This window comes from Lonchura striata, chromosome Z (assembly GCF_046129695.1).
Source record: "Lonchura striata isolate bLonStr1 chromosome Z, bLonStr1.mat, whole genome shotgun sequence".
In the NCBI taxonomy this organism is placed as follows: Eukaryota; Metazoa; Chordata; class Aves; order Passeriformes; family Estrildidae; genus Lonchura; species Lonchura striata.
Window position 1 is genome coordinate 39924274 of NC_134642.1, and position 16477 is coordinate 39940750.

Sequence of the window (16477 nt, forward strand, 5' to 3'; positions counted from 1 at the left end):
AGCAGATTTTTTTAATTAAAGCTGGATCTAAATAAAGAAATCTGTCCACTATTCTGAGGACAAGTATTATGACCAATTACTTAAAGAAAAAACAGAAGATTATTGCTGCAGGAAAAAGTAAATGCAGGGGACTTGACCTTTGTGCGTCAACAGATTTCAGAGGGTTGCATATAACATGGGAAAAACTACTCAGTAAACACTCAGATAAAGTTTATAGATCTTTGCCTGCAAAAATCTCAGAAGGGAAAAAGAAAAGAATGGGAGTGGTTTATTTCAATTCCTGCCTTCTATTTCTGTCCATTAATTACATCAGAAAAATTGAATGAACTACAGCCATTCATTTTGTTTCCTATTGCCATTAGGCATGGTAAAAACCCCAGACATAACAGTTTCCAAATGCTTAACTGCAGGAATCTGGATAACCAGTGTTTTCTCCATAGTTGTTCAGGATCATGATATTGTTGGGCACACAGTGTCTTCTGGGACACTAGGGAACTTTAGACCTGAGGATAAGGACGGGGGGTATTATCATGGATCTTCTCATTATTCTAGAATCTATAATTAAAATTAATCACCAGGGGAAAAAAAAGAACCTGTAACTACTATAAATATTTCTAATTCAACACATAACTTGTTCATGGACCTCAGAGGATAAAGGCATATCAATAGCAAATTATAATGACAAACTAGAGAAAACTTTAGCCTTTCCAAATCAAAACTCTGCATTTCCATATCACAGATACAGCTGAAGCACTATGTCAGATATCATATAGTCTTAGAAATATAGAATTATTTTGATTGGAAGGGATTTTAAAGATCACCTCATTACAACTATTCCTGCCATGAGCAGGGACACCTCTTACCAGACCAGATTGCTCCAGCCTGGCTTTGAACACTTCCAGGGGTCGGGCACCCACAGCTTCTCTGGGCAACTTGTGCTAGTGCCTCAACACCCTCACAATAAAGAATTTCTTCCCAGTATCTAATCTAAACCCATCCTCAGTTTGAAGCCATTCCTTTGCCCTGTCTGCTACATGCCCTTGTAAAAATCCCTCTCCATCATTCTTATGGGCTCCCTTCAGGTACTGGAAGGCCATGGCTACGTCACCCTGAAGCCTTCTCTTCTCCAGCCTGAGCAAATCCAATTCTTTCAGGTATAGATTATATTTTCAGGCAATGCTACAGGGCTGTGTGCTTTGACAGCTCAGGCTCTTGGCCAGCTGCAGGGAAATCTCAGTTGGCCTCTGCTCTTGATCTTATCCTAATCTGTGATGCTTAACATCATCAGACCCTGTCACTCTTTAGAGCTGGACCAGAACCTGACTCTGGGGTGGGAGGGGTGCTACGGGAGGCTGCATCACTGCATTAAGTAATCCACATGCAGCCATCATTTCACAAGCAATGCTTCTAACACATCATCTGCCTCACAGTCCACACACTCTGCCTACAGTGGGGGAGACTTCCATAAAAAAAAAGTCATGGAGAGGAATAATCTTTGTAATCGCAATTAGGTATTGAGAGGCCTTACTGAAACTTCTGGTTTTCTTATAGATTCATGAAAACCAACAGCTAAGAACAGTTATATGGGCTAAGCACAAATATGGGGATGGGGGGCTTTACATTTACTCTCTGACCTGCCCTAGACCTCTGGTTGTCCAAAGGCAGTCCCTGCATGCACCTGTGTCCTAAATGAGCAGGTCTGAGCATGGTTACCCACAGTCAGCCTGAAGCTCTCCAGATGCAAAACTTGACACCAGAGCAATGTTGTCTGTGGGTGAGGGATTATTCTCATCTGCTCTTTTCAGGGGCTAGATTCACACCTCCTGGAGGTGTGACTCCACCAAAATGCTGTCCCTAAGAATAGTGCTCATCTCTCCACAGTTACACAAGTCCAGATCTGGCAGATGAGCTGTTATTTTGGGGGTGTTTTCAGAAGCCCGCCTGTGACGTCCAACAGCAAGCAAAACTCAGCAGATGGCTCCTACCTTAGATCGCTGAGCAAACAAATCATCTCCTTGCCATAAAAGTCACTAGAAATAAGAAACACTGATGCTTTTGTGGCTAGATTACAGGCACTAAAGGGTAAGGTGTTGACCCTCTGAATTTAAACCCCGGCTCAGTAACATAATAGCTCCCATCTGGACAACCTAGCCATAAGAAAATTTTAGCAAGAATTTCGTGACCCCACAGGCATGTGTTATGCCACAACACTTGGCAATTCTGCTGGTACTTGTGTACCACAGACCAATAGAACAGCTGAGCAGCAGAAATGTCTTTTCCAGGTGTATTGGTAAAGCCTCACCAAGGAGGTGGCAGAAGCACAATTCCATGGCCCTCTGTTTAACTGCAACAGTGCCATTGCAGAGAACACAGAAGCCATAAGCAGAAATGTGACCACAGGGCTGTGAATGTGCTCATGAAAATTTTTGATAAACTCATGTAACAGTTTAAATAACTCATGTAATATTACATGTAATATGTAATACATATGATACCACCAAGATTTTGTTTTCACAGGGAGTACAGAACAATCAGACTAGACCAGTTTTAAGACTCCCAAGTTCACTGACTTATTCCTGATGGTAGGCAGCAGCCCTAACTCAACAGAAGACTGATAAAAGCCAAAAGGATGTGGTGGTGTTAATCTGGTCCCTGTAAAAGTCCCTGTAAGAAAGTAAACTCTCAGGAGTAGAAATAAAATTGCCAATTTCCAAAGCACAGTTCTCTTTTCCTCCCTTTTCCTTCCCTCCCCCTCCTCCCCCCCACCCCATTTTTCCTTCCTTTGAACAGAAAAAGGATAGGAATGTCTTACATATGCAACCCCTTGACCCTCTCTTGACAGGACTAATGAAGAGAGTTCCAGGATCTCATCACATGTTGGGTATGCTGTGAAAATCTGTAAGAAAGCATGATCACTGATTGTGTTTTTCTATGTTGTTCCTTCAGTCTGGTGTCACCCCATTACTGAGCAGTTAATCATCAGTTTGGTGAGTGTCCTTGTCATGGTGGTGCAAAGGACAACACATGGCTTGACATCCTCATTGCTCACAGACAAGCCAAGCACAATAACCTAGAAGTCTTGTCTCTTAGGCACCCCGTTTGACAGCACTGTGCTCTCTCCTGGCTTGGCTCAGTACCTGAAGATGCTGCCTGGCAGGAAGCAGTAAAGAAGGAGAGGGCAGAGCACCGCTGAGTGGTGCAAAGGAGACAAACTCCAAACCACTGTTTTCATTATGGTCTCACACAACAAGATTCCCAACCAGCCCAGTCAGACTATTCTCTCCATTTGACTTTGATGAAGAGTGGAAGACTTGATCCAAAGGAGTCTATGGACTTCACTGAAGACCACATCTGGCACAGCTCAATATTTACGTACTTCTCAGGGGCCTGATATGCCTTGAGGACCTTGACCTCACCTGGAGTCTCCAGCCACAACCCCTATCCAGAACTCAGGAGTTCACTTAAGCTCAGCCATGAGTCTTCTATCCTCACCTGAGCTGTGTTGTAGAAGTCCCCATCTCCAGACTGTCATCTCTCCTAGTTTCCCAGATATATCTATCCAGTTCTACATCCTTGATGGACCATGGACCTTTGGTATAGATTTGTATTCAGCCCACCTCTGCCTGGGCTCCCTAAGAGGGCCTTGGACCTAGTTTATCACCTCACCTTGTCTGGAATGGTCAGGATGGACCCCATCGCCAGCATCCTGCCCTGTCCGTATCAGCCAGATGCTGCAGAACTGCACCCTGGTCAGTGAGAGCTCTGCCTGAGCTTGGATCACCTCCACTTCCAGCTTGCCTCCTCTCAAACTACAGCCCCACTCAGGCTGCTCCCTGACTCCTCATTGCTCTTTGGATGGATACAACTTACATCTTACTAAAGAGCAGTGCAGGTTGCTGCTGTACCTATTCCTTCAGGGACCACTGAAACCACTTTTCACTTCATCAGACCACACTCCTTTCCACCTTGAGCATGAGACACTGGGAAACATTTGCAGGTTGAGTCAGGAAGAGAGAGCAGCTGGTGCCACAACCCTGACCATGCCGATAAGGTCCTTGAGGATCACACACCAGGCAGCCATCTGAGATCAAAGAGTGCAAGCACAGGAGGTGGAGCCACTACCAGAGCTCCCTGCTCTCCAATTAAATTTCAAACAGATAAGAACCCAGCTGCTGATCCAGCCCAGGCAATGTGTATTGGCTATAGGAAGTTATATACATCCCTCCTATTTCACTAGAGACTTCATCAGGTGACCCGAGTCCAAGCAGCCCCTTTGCTGCTGGTCCTGATGAAAGAATGCTGGCTTGACCCTGGGTCCTGATCCAAGATGAAATTTGTCATTGACTCACAGGCCTTGCATTTCCTTTCCTATTGTCTGAAAGCCAATTCAAAGTTGTTTTCGCAGCTCTTCATGACGTCCCAGTGCAGCTGTGCTAAATTCCAATGTGAAAGCAAAGAATTAAAAAAGGAACTAGGATCAGAGAAAATATTAAAAGCCTTCAGAACAGATTTTCCTCTCCAGAGTGTTGATGGGGAGCCCATCGTGGTGGACACACAGAGGCTGTCCCCTCTGTAGCTGTGTTGGGGTGAGTGCAGATAGATTAAGTTTATTAAAGGCCTTAAACCTTGCTATACTACATCTGCCACCCTGCTTTCCACTTTATTTCAGTCTTTACACAGTACAAATCTCTTTCTGAATTCAGGAAGGATCTTTCTGTCTACATTGTGAATAAACACAGGATTAGGACTTGACTTTTCACTTTTACTGACCTATATTGAGACCTTCTCTCTGCTGCTCTAAGTGCCTTTTCATGCCACTCATTCACACTTGGTTTCTGAGTAATTCCTAACTAATTTTGTGATCTGGTGGGCAGTGTACACACCTTCACACTCAGCCCTTCCAGTTAACTGCACAGCACCTTCTTTTAAAGTTTTTTTTTATTATTATTATTTTTCTAAGCCTTCTGCTTAACTATTGAGGCTTCATGGCTGGAGAAGTGTGGCAGGCAGGGACATACTGCAGTTTTGCATCTCCTGTATTTTTTAACAGCTCAGGGAGTGAATTTGCCTTCCGAAGTCTCCTGCAAGTAGAGTGATGGAGGTGGACATGCCCTTGCATGCACTGTCAGATACAGCTTTCCACGGTGCAGCACTGGGTTCCTGCGAAGCTGGTTTGAGCAATTCGGGAGTCTTGCTTCATGCTGAGGGCCACCTTCCAGCAGCTGCCAGAGCTGATGTCAGACTCCACACACAATAGGGTTTTCAAGTCTTTATCTGCTCGTCTCTTCTCCTTTCACAGATATCCTCCAGACTTTGCACCGGTAAGGGACAAAGTCCCACCAGGAATAGGGATATTCAAGGGCAACACACCCACCTCTGGTTGTAGTTTCCCACCTCCCTGTTCTTGCTGTGATAAAGAAGGACAAAACACTTCTGTACCTTTGTACTATTTGCCCACATAATAGAAACTGTCCGTTTAGTGAAAGGCTCAGATCTTCACAGCAGGTGGGACAGCAAGCCTGGCCACAGCAGTAAGTCAATACACAACACCTAGGCTTGCATTTCCCTTTCTTTTTCCTTATTGGTCTTTCTCAGCAACTGCCTCACCCTAAAGAAACATTTACCGCCTCACCTAGCTTTGTTGCAAGAACCTGTTCCATAAGTTTTATGGCTAATGTAGCCTTTAGTTACCAAGAAATCTGAAACTCAGTCCTGTGACTTTCACTGTCTAAAATACTTTTAAAGCTTTCTTATATTGGTGGGTTTCCTTTGGAAAAGTGGTCCTTCGTGGTCCTTTTCCCCTGAACCACATCCTAGTGCTTATCAGAGCAACCCCACCATGACGACACAAATCGGAATGTGAGGAAAGTACTCAAATTTAACCCTTGCCTGGAAGAGCTAATTTTCAGGAGCATCATAGATATGTTATGGCAGGATGCCAGGAGACTATCTCTCTTTTTGTCATTTCCATATTCATCAGCAATCTACAGCATAGGATGTGAAGTAAGTTATGGGCAAGGTTAGTTCTTTTCATACACTATAGTAATGTAGAGTTAATAAATTTAATTTTTGTGAGGACTTATTGGAGATAAGCAGTCCAGGACATGATGTGCAGCCCTGTACAGTTAGGGCAGTTCTTGCACCAATTCCTAAAGTCTGTTAGTACCTCACCATCCACTCACCACTTCAAGGTCTGGTTCTTTTTGGGCAGTTTCCTGGATTTCCTAAGCCTCAGTCTACACAGGAGTCCAGAAATCAAAAGCCATAGCTGACTAAAATAAGGGACATGATTATCAAAACTCACTACCAAGTTTTAACATATTATACTTAGCTGGCTTTTTGGCTGCCTTCACTTTATCACCTAATCACAGACTTACCGAAATTCTGAAGTGTTCTCAAAGTTGTCTACTTAATTGTGGCTATTTGCAAATCCTTGGGCACAATCAAGCAATCAGCTGGAAAGCAGTGTCATGCAAAGTCAGTTTTCTGAATGTCTTTTCACATAATTAGGCACAGAACCAGAAGAGTTTCTTGTTCCTTCTACCCTGATGTAAGGCCCATCTCCCTCCTACTTTCTTGTCCCACTACTGCAAATTGCAATCATTCAGTGGAAGATTATGAAACCATATGTAGTAGCAATAACCATCGCAGCACACTATGAACAGGTTGTGTGCAAATCAAATTCACTTCCCCAGTCTCAAATCCCCAATCTTGATAAGACATTCATGCTGCATAGTACTTCACAGATATTAACTGCCATGCATTTAATATTCAGGACATATGCAGCAGCTCTGAACCTTAGCAGCTCTAACCCATGTTCATGGCTGAAAAGCAGCCACTGAAAACCACCGCGTTGCCATAAGTCAAACCTGCTGGCAAGTCATACTGTCCCCATCACAAGAAATTATTGTGTTCTAAAATGCTTAGTTTTTTCACTTCTTGCCGAGAAAATACTTGTGATGTTCCTAAACCAAAACATGATTCAAAGAGCTCCTGAGTAACTGAATTATTAATTTCACCACTGGAATTCAGATATTCAAAGGACAAAAATTCACAAAATTCACTTTGGTATTAACTGACAGCTCAAAACACTTTGAAAGAATGCAGCTTCAGGGTGGCCTTACAGAGGGGATGTTGCTACAGGCAGGCAGGACTGACCTAGAGGCTGAGCTAGCCCTCCTCTGCACACAGTATCAGAAAATGATCCACAAACTTTGGAAATGAAGTTGCCCAATGGGCTCCCTGGCAAATTAGCCTGGCAGACCTGGGACACAGCCAGCCTGTGTCAAGGTGCACTTTGGAATTACATATTTCATGGCACAGAGTGAACCTGTAGGCTGTTAAAAATCTGGCAGAAAAACTGGCAGAAAGCCACAAGGGCTAGATTCAAAACCTTCCTGACAGAGATGATTTCACTGACAAAGCTGAGGAACTGACACATTTCCTTTCATGTTTTACTTTAAATGGAGACAAATTTCCAAAGAAAACTGCCCCCAGGTTCCGTTATTGAAAGGCCTTGGAGCCTGATCCTGCAAACGTTGTGACTCACAAATAATTTTCTGTAAGTGTGCAAAGTCACTATGGCATGCGTTTCCAGAACTGCATCTACTTCAATTGCCCATTTTTCAGGCTGAGTTAGCAGCAATCCACCTCTGATGGTTCATCTGGCTTGTGTTTGCCTGGTTTACAGAGCCATAGCTGGCATGCAGTTCTGTTCACCCCTTTGAACCAACACTTGAGACATGAAACAGATGCAGCTACATCTGTGACTACATCTGCATGAAACAACATACACTGGTTACTTACAGCATATTCAAACTGCAGATTAAAATCCCGGTTGTTTGCTTGAAGTTGTCTCTCTTCCTCTGGAAATAAAAGGAAACACATCAATCAGGCTTGAGGGTAAGATGAGTCAATACAGATGTGAATGGAGCATCAGAAAGTGCAAGCAGAGCTGCTAGAAGGGAGTGACACAGTGAATCGGAGGTCTGTGCCAAGAGCCCCATGCCAGGGCCCTGGGGTGGCTGGTGACACTGATGGAGCAGCACTGTGCACTGGTACCATGGCACTCTTAACACCATGGAACAAATCTCCTCTACCCACCACTCACTGCAATGCCAGTGCCTGGTCAGGTTGTTCACCTTCTGGGTAGGAGTTCCCACTTAACTAGTGGTGCTCACTTGTCCTGCCCTGCTCCTTCTCTTCCCCCTAAAGTCTCTGCAGGTTTTGCTATCAGCCTACAGTTGGTGGGTGCCCTTCTCCAAGCACAGGTGCATTTCTGATCATCATCCCACTGATGGGACATCATCCCCGCAGCTGTCATGAAATCAAAAATTACTGGAAAGATATCAAAAGGTCATCAAATTTGTCCTTTACCTCAAAGCAGGGTCTTGCCTCTCTTCCCCAAAAATGACAAAAAAAAGCTCCAGCAACACCTGTTCTTCAACTCTCTATTCCAGGACTGAAGTCTGCTTCCCCTAGGGCAGTTTTCCCCTGCATTATCTAACATAAAACTTGTTCCTTCAATTTCAAGAGGTTTTGTCTTCTCCCAGAGGGTGAAGGGTCAAAGGTGGTTTTCAGTTTCCCCTAAGTTCCTTGTGCTACTTGCCAAGGATACAGAGTACAGACAGTTGAGGGAGATTGTCCCACTCTGCTCTGCATTGGTGCAGCCTCACCTTGAGTCCTGTGTGCAGTTTTGGGCACCACAGTGTACAAAAGGTATGAAAGCTATTTGAAAGAGACCAAAGGAGGATCATGTGATTGGTGAAGGGAGTTGAGGAGAAGCCATATGAGGAACACCTGAGGTCACTTGGTCTGTCCAGCCTGGAGAGGAGTAGACTGAGGGAAGACCCCATTGCTTTCCACAACTTCCTTAGGAGGGGAAGAAGAGAGGCAAGCACTGCTCTCCCCTCTGGGTGCCCAGTGAGAGGACCAGAGGGAATGGCCTGAAGCTGTGTCAGGGGAAGTTTAGGTGGGATATCAGGAAAAGGTTCTTCACCCAGAGAGTGGTTGGGCACTGCAACAGCTCCACAGGGAAGTGGTCACAGCAGCAAGCCTGACAGAGTATAGGAAATATTGGACAATGTTCTCAGGCATGAGGCGTGGTTCTTGGGGCTGTTCTGTGCAGGGATTCTGTGATTCCAAGTTCACTACCTACTGAAGGCATTTATGCCTTACACTAGCCTTCCCAAAGGTAAGTAATTCCCATTTCTTCAGTCACTTCTTAGGCATTAATCCATCAGAAGGAGCATCACCCTTGGTGCTCTCCAGTGGACTTCCCAGCTAGTTCAGCCCATTCTGAATGGATCCCCAAAATGGGCCATGGTTTTCAGCTGAGGCCTTACCAAAGCTGACCAGGGCATAAGGGACATACAAATTTCCTTGCAGACAATGCACATGATGCATAAGAATTCACCCAGGAGTAATTTAAAGCAACATCCTTATGCACCACCAGCACACAGAGGATGGCTTTCCAGAATATGTTCCATTTTGGCAGATCCTTTCTGGCAAAGCCAGATGCCTTATCAGGCAATGCAAAGCTTTCATTTGTCCTTGCTGAACTGCATCCAAATTCTTTCAGACTATTTCTCCAACTAGTCAATTCCAATCCTATCTTTCAGTGTGCTTGTAGATCTTGCCAGCATGGTGCCATTCACAGATGTACTAAGTGTGTTCTTTATTCTGTCAGCCAAGATGTAGAAGTAAATATTGAATACCAGACTCAGGATGGGATATACCCCTGATGAATCTTTCAAGTTTCCTTATCAGTCATCAATATCTATGATTAACGTCTTCTTTTTTTTCTGAAAAATCTGGCACTCACCATTTTGTGATTTTATCTCAAGCATGTATCTCCAGCTTACTTGTAAAAATGCCACAAGTGACAGTCAAGATACATGGCAGCTATCTGAAGCTTTTTCAATAGCCCTCCAGCTACCACTAAAACAGAATTAATTTTGGTTTGATGCAGTTTTTCAGGACTGCTGACTGTTCTCTTCCCCACACACACTCCTAGTTACTTTGAAGTGGTTCACTTTATTGTTTTAACCTTTACTCAAGTGAAGCCAATACATCTATAATTGCTCAGCTTTTCTTTTTTTTCCTGTGCTTGCTCTCTTCCCAGTCTTCTGAACTTCGCCTGTCTGTGAGCCAGATTCTCAAAGGCAGAACTGCTCCAGGGCATGCTTTACCTTACCCAGCCAACCCATTCTCCCTCTATTCCAGCCCAAAACCTATCCCTTTCTCCTCTGATTTTGGCAAGAATTATGTTAGATATCTAGAGGGAGGAAAAAAAACCAACAAAAACCCAACAAACACATTACAACAAAACCCCTCTGATTTCTTAGCTTTATTTGCTAAGCTTTTTCCACTGAGCATTCCCAGAGGCCCCAACTCTTACAGAATAACTTTTATTGCCCTTTATGTCCTTGATAGCCTTTTCTCACTTTGAGTCTTTGCCACACTGTTAGTGCTGGATAAAACAAACTGTTTTGCACCTTCTAGAGGCATCCTTCCTTTGAAGCAAATGGAGAGCTTCTGATTCCACCATTTCAGTCACCTGGGAGCCTTTCTCTGAAAGGTGATAACTTATACATGTGCCCTTAATATCAATTAATAATATATGTGCCCTTAATAACAATTAATAATATATGTCCCCTTAATATAAATTATTTAAGGAAATGACAGCTCTGTCTAATTCTTCCCCTACCATAAGAGTCCTTCGAATGAGGTCTCAGCTATTAGCTCTTCATATTTTTTGAAGGTTTCCTTCTTGAAGTCAATGTTAAACAATTTGATACTGTCACTTTTTCCCAAGTATCATCACATCATTTCATAACTATTCCTGTTTACACTCCCTCCAGCTTTCAGAGGACCAGCCAGCTCCTCCCATTCCCTCCCTTTTGGAGGGAATCACTTCTGAAACAACCTCCTCTCCTCTCCAAAAAGTTACCCACCTCTGCACCAAAATCTGTGCCAGCTGAGTAGGTTGTGTTCCTCTACACTTCTCTCCAGCTCTGCCTCTGCATAGATGTCATTCTTCATTTACCACCATACCCTGAGTCTCAGGAAACTACTTTTTTTTTTTTTTTTTTTTTTTTTTTTTTTTTTTTTTAATAAATACTGCCCTTCTTGATTTTCTATGCTTGTGTTCATTACCTTGTAGCATTATTAAGAGATCTGCAATTCGGTCATCTCTTTCTTCAAGATGCATTTCAGACCATGTAGTCATAAAAGGAAAGCTTCAGTTAACCATATAGAGTTAGTTTTATTCTTTTCTATTAACATTCCAGTCTCATGAGTTATCACAGCATGTGTCTGTTACAGCTATTAAATATTGTGTTAAGATACCTAGTTTTTCCTGTTTGCTCACTCTTGCATTAGCATACATCTAAGCTGTTCAATGCATTGAAGTGCTAGCCTTCCTCCTTTTCCTTCAATGACCCTGTAAGTACATAGCATCCCTATTTTTTAAGCCTTTCTTTAGATCACAATTTTTTGGTCTCTGTCTGTAGACTATTTTCATCAAGTGCTCTAATCACTAATGTAAAGCTACATTAGCAGGCAAATGTGCTTTTCTCCTTCTTCAGGCACATCTAACAGTATCAGTCATTTTGAAATCAGCTGCCATCTGCCCCAAATGGATGATTCAAATCAACCACAGTGGCTTCATTCAATAACCTCAAAGTGCTTAATCCTTCACTACTTTCCTAAGACAATTTTTTCTTATCTTCACAATGGGGAGAACAATGTACCAAGAGATCAGAGTCACTTATCTGGTGTCCCAGAGGAAAACAGAAGCAGAGCTCAAGAGATTCAGACTTGCTGGACTTCAACTATTGTGTTGTGTGCTCCTTCAGGAATTTTCCTGAGAACAACTGGTATTCTCAAAGCCGATGAAAGACAAAGCTATTTGTGAAAAACAGAACTTCCCAACACTTGCCTGTTTCCTGCCATACAGTAAGTGCTACCCTTATCCCCTCCTCAGGGGCTCCAAGTCTAGTCCTGGAAGAAGTGCCACAGAAAAGATAAATGGTGTTAGATGTAAATAGGAATAGATGACAAAAGCTTTGGAGAGCCTCAGTGTCACACTGCAGCTTCTGAAGTTCTTAGTGGCTCTCTGTTCTTTATGCAGAAACAGAAATCCAAGTGCTGCAGGCAACAGTTGAACAAGCCCTGAGCTCCTTTGCTCTTCCCAGGGCACACTGAGGGAGCAAGAAGCCATCCTCTTTCTCAGATTGTCCCCAGGGTCTTTGCAGTCAGGGAAGAGGCACTTGACACATGGATTTGAACTCAAGAGTCTCAAATGCACTTAGAAAAAAGCTGCCACATGCATGTGCCCTAGTGAGGAAAGGAGCCTCTCAGAACAGTGAGAGCTGTACTCTCCACATGGCTTTTATGTGAGAAACATTAATGGCAGCAAAAACAGCTTTGGGATGGCACAGAAACATGAGGTAGTGGGACATGAAACAGAACAGAAATGAGAATCAAGGCACTGCATTCCTGTGTGGAGCCTAAGGGAAGGTTTTCTGTGATAACCCTTTCTTAAGGCCCCAGGTAACTGTGAACCTGCTCAAAACTGAATGGAGCCTTTGGTTGCCATAGCCATCCCTCTCTCAGAGGCAGTGTCCCTAAAGGCCAAAATATGAGCCTAATTTTTAGTGACAAGAATTTAATTTTTCCTGCTGGGTAACAGCCAATATCTTTGGCTAAATCAAGATAAACCACAATAAATTTCACAGGGAGCCTCATCCAACAGCATCAGCAAGGAGAACTTCCTGTCCTCTGGCTACACCAAAGGAGAACCACACTGACCACATGCACAGGGCAACACTGCCTCAGTGGCTTTTGCCAGTTGAGGACGGTGAGGTTGTACTGCTGTGACTCCTAATCCAGCAGTTCTCAACCATTGCAGACCACACAACTCTCATTTGTTTCTGGAACAGTTTGGACAGAAATAAAGTCTCTTGGATGATCATAATAAACAAAAATTAAGAAAACTCAAGCATTACACCAGCTTTGCCTGGAAACCATAACTGAGGTGTTTTTTTGGCTGTAGATCTAAGCATGCGTGTCTTATCATGCCCTGTTGATTCTGAAAGGTATGAGGAAAAAGGGAGGGTGAAGTTGTATGGCTATCAGATGAGAAGTTTTTCAATTCTTGAAACTTTTTAATGTATCTCTAAGTAAATCAAATGTTCTGCTTCTGCAAATTGCATTCACTGGAAAGAAGGAATGGTATTTGCGCTCCAAGTTATCATTTCACTGCCACTGAAAACTATTTTAAATTATTCATCAGTGGAAACTCGGTGTACATAAATATGGCTTAGTGCCCAGTTCTTGGTCTAACCACTGAGACCAAGTCACTGGGAAAGTGCCTGTTTTCTCAGGCAGACAGTTTTAGAAGCTAAAACTCAGAATAACATCTGTATTTAATAAAATTAAACCCATGCCAAAAAATGAGCTATAAATGTAACTGGCCAGCCCACCAACCTTCTTACTTTAGGACTGCATGGAAAAGTCCTGCAAAAGGTTAGATTCAATATCTGGTCAGACAGCCTGGAAATTTGTTTCTGGTTTATGCTAAGGAGCATATGCCAAGAGAAGTGCTTTCAAGAGGGTATTGGAAAAGTTTTGTAGATATTGGGCCTTGTGGCTCCAAGAAATGGAAGTTTAAGATCTGCCTGGTTTTGCCAAGTCCTGTACAAACTAGGGACTGACACTTCATGCACAAAATGAACACAGTCCAATTAGGGGATTGCATGCATAACTAACCCTGACAACAGAACAGAGACAGCATAAATTCTGTAAAAATAATAATCTGTCCTCCACCCTTTAAACAAGTGACCTCAAGAGCAAAAACTCTGCCCTGGACCAGCTACAAAGAATGGCATCCAGGAGCTGGACTCATCTCGCTAGCTGCCCTTATAGAGTGGTTCTTAGCAAAGCTATTATCATGTTATGAAAGCTGTAACAGATTGTTCTGGTAAGGGAACTGGCCGTACTGGGACTGTAATCCAGGTCTCTGTAGCAACAGGCTGTAAGAGGTCTCAGAAGACCCCCTCTAGTCACACAACTCATGACATGTCTCCTGCAACCTCCTCCTTGTCCCATCTCCCTCCTAACTTTTGTTGTCCCTACTTTTGGTCACCTCACCATCACTGTGTGGCCCAGCTTCTTGTATCACCTCTCAACTGTGGCCACATCACACCCAGCATCCAGGAGATCAGCCACCTCTTAACAGACAGACAAATCCAAGCCCTGTTTTCTGGTCTTTGCTGGACTGCTCATCTATGTGCACAAGAGACTAAAAACTGCCATGGTGAGTCAATACCTCTATCCTCCCCTCAGAGAACCTGAGAATTACAGCCTCCATTGAAAGGCAACTCCATGGGAGAGGGCAAGTCATCATATACTGTGTTAGGCAACCAAAATCTTTTTCTTCTAGGAAGTTATTATACAGGCTAGTAGCTAAAATCTCCTTGCACCTTAAAGCAATAATTGCCCCTTTTTGCAATCATTTGAAGTGAAATAACTATGCAATAAGTGTCTTGATTTGTAGGTGCTGTATCTGGATAGAGTCCCTGTCACTGGGTTAAAGACAATGTGATTATTTCTTACAGCACTGATACCACAGAATTTCACATTCATAACACATCAGTGCCTTTCTGGGATCAGAGCTGCAACAAGTGAACTTCATCCAAAACCAAAGCCAGGGGTCTTTATGCCAAAGGTTCATCATCTCATATGGATCAGAGGATGCATGGGTGAAGCAAAGAGCCTTATGACAGGACTGAGGTTCATAGTGGTTAAATATCTATATTTCACAGCTAGTCTGGGACACAGACATTTGTCAGACCCTCATTACCTGAGTGCACCCTCATGCTGTAACCTGAGCGGTGCCGCGCACCTGCTGCTCTGCAGCACGAAACCAAAGCCCATCCCTGCCCTGAATTACAGCCAGAGCCTGGCAGGGTTCAGCGAGCATGGCTGGGGCAGCAGCAGCAGCAGTGAGAAACCAGTGGGATGGAAACGGGGAGAAGGAGGTCAGAGCCAAGCCCAGCTCGGAGCAGGAACACGTTCAGCTGCCTGGAAAACAAATGTGGTTTTTTTATTGACTCATAGGAGGGCTCTCCTGAACTCCATGCTACAAACCCACACATTTTTAATGTGCAGATGCTCCCTCTTCTGCGTAGACTCTCTGGCTGCTCAGGATTTATGCTGGTAATCACATGCATTTGCATCTCAGAAATGGAGTAGACTGTGCTGAGTGTGAGGCATTTAATTAAGAAAAAGCGTACATCATGACCTTACAGGGACACCATCATCAATGGGTTTAGGCTTCTTTCATCCTTCCTGTCCCTCCATTGTAAAATAACTATATTTATTATGTCTTTTTGCCTCAAAAAACAAGAATCTTCCTTCCTCCTGAAGAAATAAAATGCAATAAATACACTTTTGTGGTCAAGGACAGTGTCTTTACTGATTGGTACTGAGCTCAGCCTCTTGCTAAGCATCAAACAAACACCACACATAGTGGAATTTCTCACACAGGTAAAACATTCCATATATCCCTGGTATAGAAAGCCAAAATATTTTGTTACTGGAACCACTAACAGAGGATCCACTTTGGAGATGTACTGACCTCCCCCATTATGATATAGCAGATAAAAGATCTGAAATAAAAACCCCTGAGGGTGAACTGGAAATATTTCTGCCTCAGGTATAGTAAATTTTTAATATTGAACATAAAGTTCAATGGTAGACCCTGCCCTTTTCTAAAAGCAGCATTTTCTGTTATCATCATAAGAAAAGAGAAAAGAAGGAAAGACAGCTCCAAAAGGATGCCCCAAATTTGAACAGCATGTACAGCATTTGTGGTCAAATAGCACTCTTGGGAAACAGGTGGAAGACATGTTGGATAACCTTAAACCTGAAAATATTCTCATTTAGGTTTTTCTAGCAAAACCTAAATTCTCATTTAGGTTTTTCTAGCAAAATCTAAATTCTCATTTAGGTTTTTCTAGAACTCTTGGGATACAGGTGGAAGAAGTGTTGGATAACCTTAAACCTGAAAATATTCTCATGTAGGTTTTTCTAGGAAGGGACATAGGCTGACTCATCTTCCCCTTTTCCCATTTCCTGCAATAACACTACTTCTGGTTTTCCTTCCTTTCCTACTCCTGGCAATGTGTCAGCCACCTGCCCTGGCTCTGGGCAGAGATGGGGATTCTTCACATCTCAAAAATGCCTAGCAGCAAATGAATTCTCAGGAAGCATCTATGTCTTTTCATTTTGTTTCAGTGCACTTCAGAAGGAAATATATATAATTTAAATACATTACTAATATAAATTGCCTTTTCTTCATTTTGAAAAGCTGATTTTTCCCCCTCCACAATTGGTTTAGAATTTTATATGTGTCCTGGTTTTATTTCTTATAATAGTTCACAATATTTTGACTTATATTAGCATGCCAAAA

At 43.1% G+C, this 16477-nt stretch overlaps 1 protein-coding gene across 2 annotated transcripts in view; it reads right to left on the reverse strand.

The window, feature by feature from the left end:
- The window catches only part of LOC110484181 (phospholipid-transporting ATPase ID), an 83814-nt gene that overhangs the window by 43927 nt on the left and 23410 nt on the right, over positions 1-16477 (reverse strand). For both annotated transcript variants that reach the window (XM_021554646.2, XM_021554647.3), the window contains exon 3: positions 7807-7865. In XM_021554646.2, the coding sequence (XP_021410321.1) occupies positions 7807-7865 (59 nt within the window). The remainder of the gene's footprint in view (positions 1-7806; positions 7866-16477) is intronic.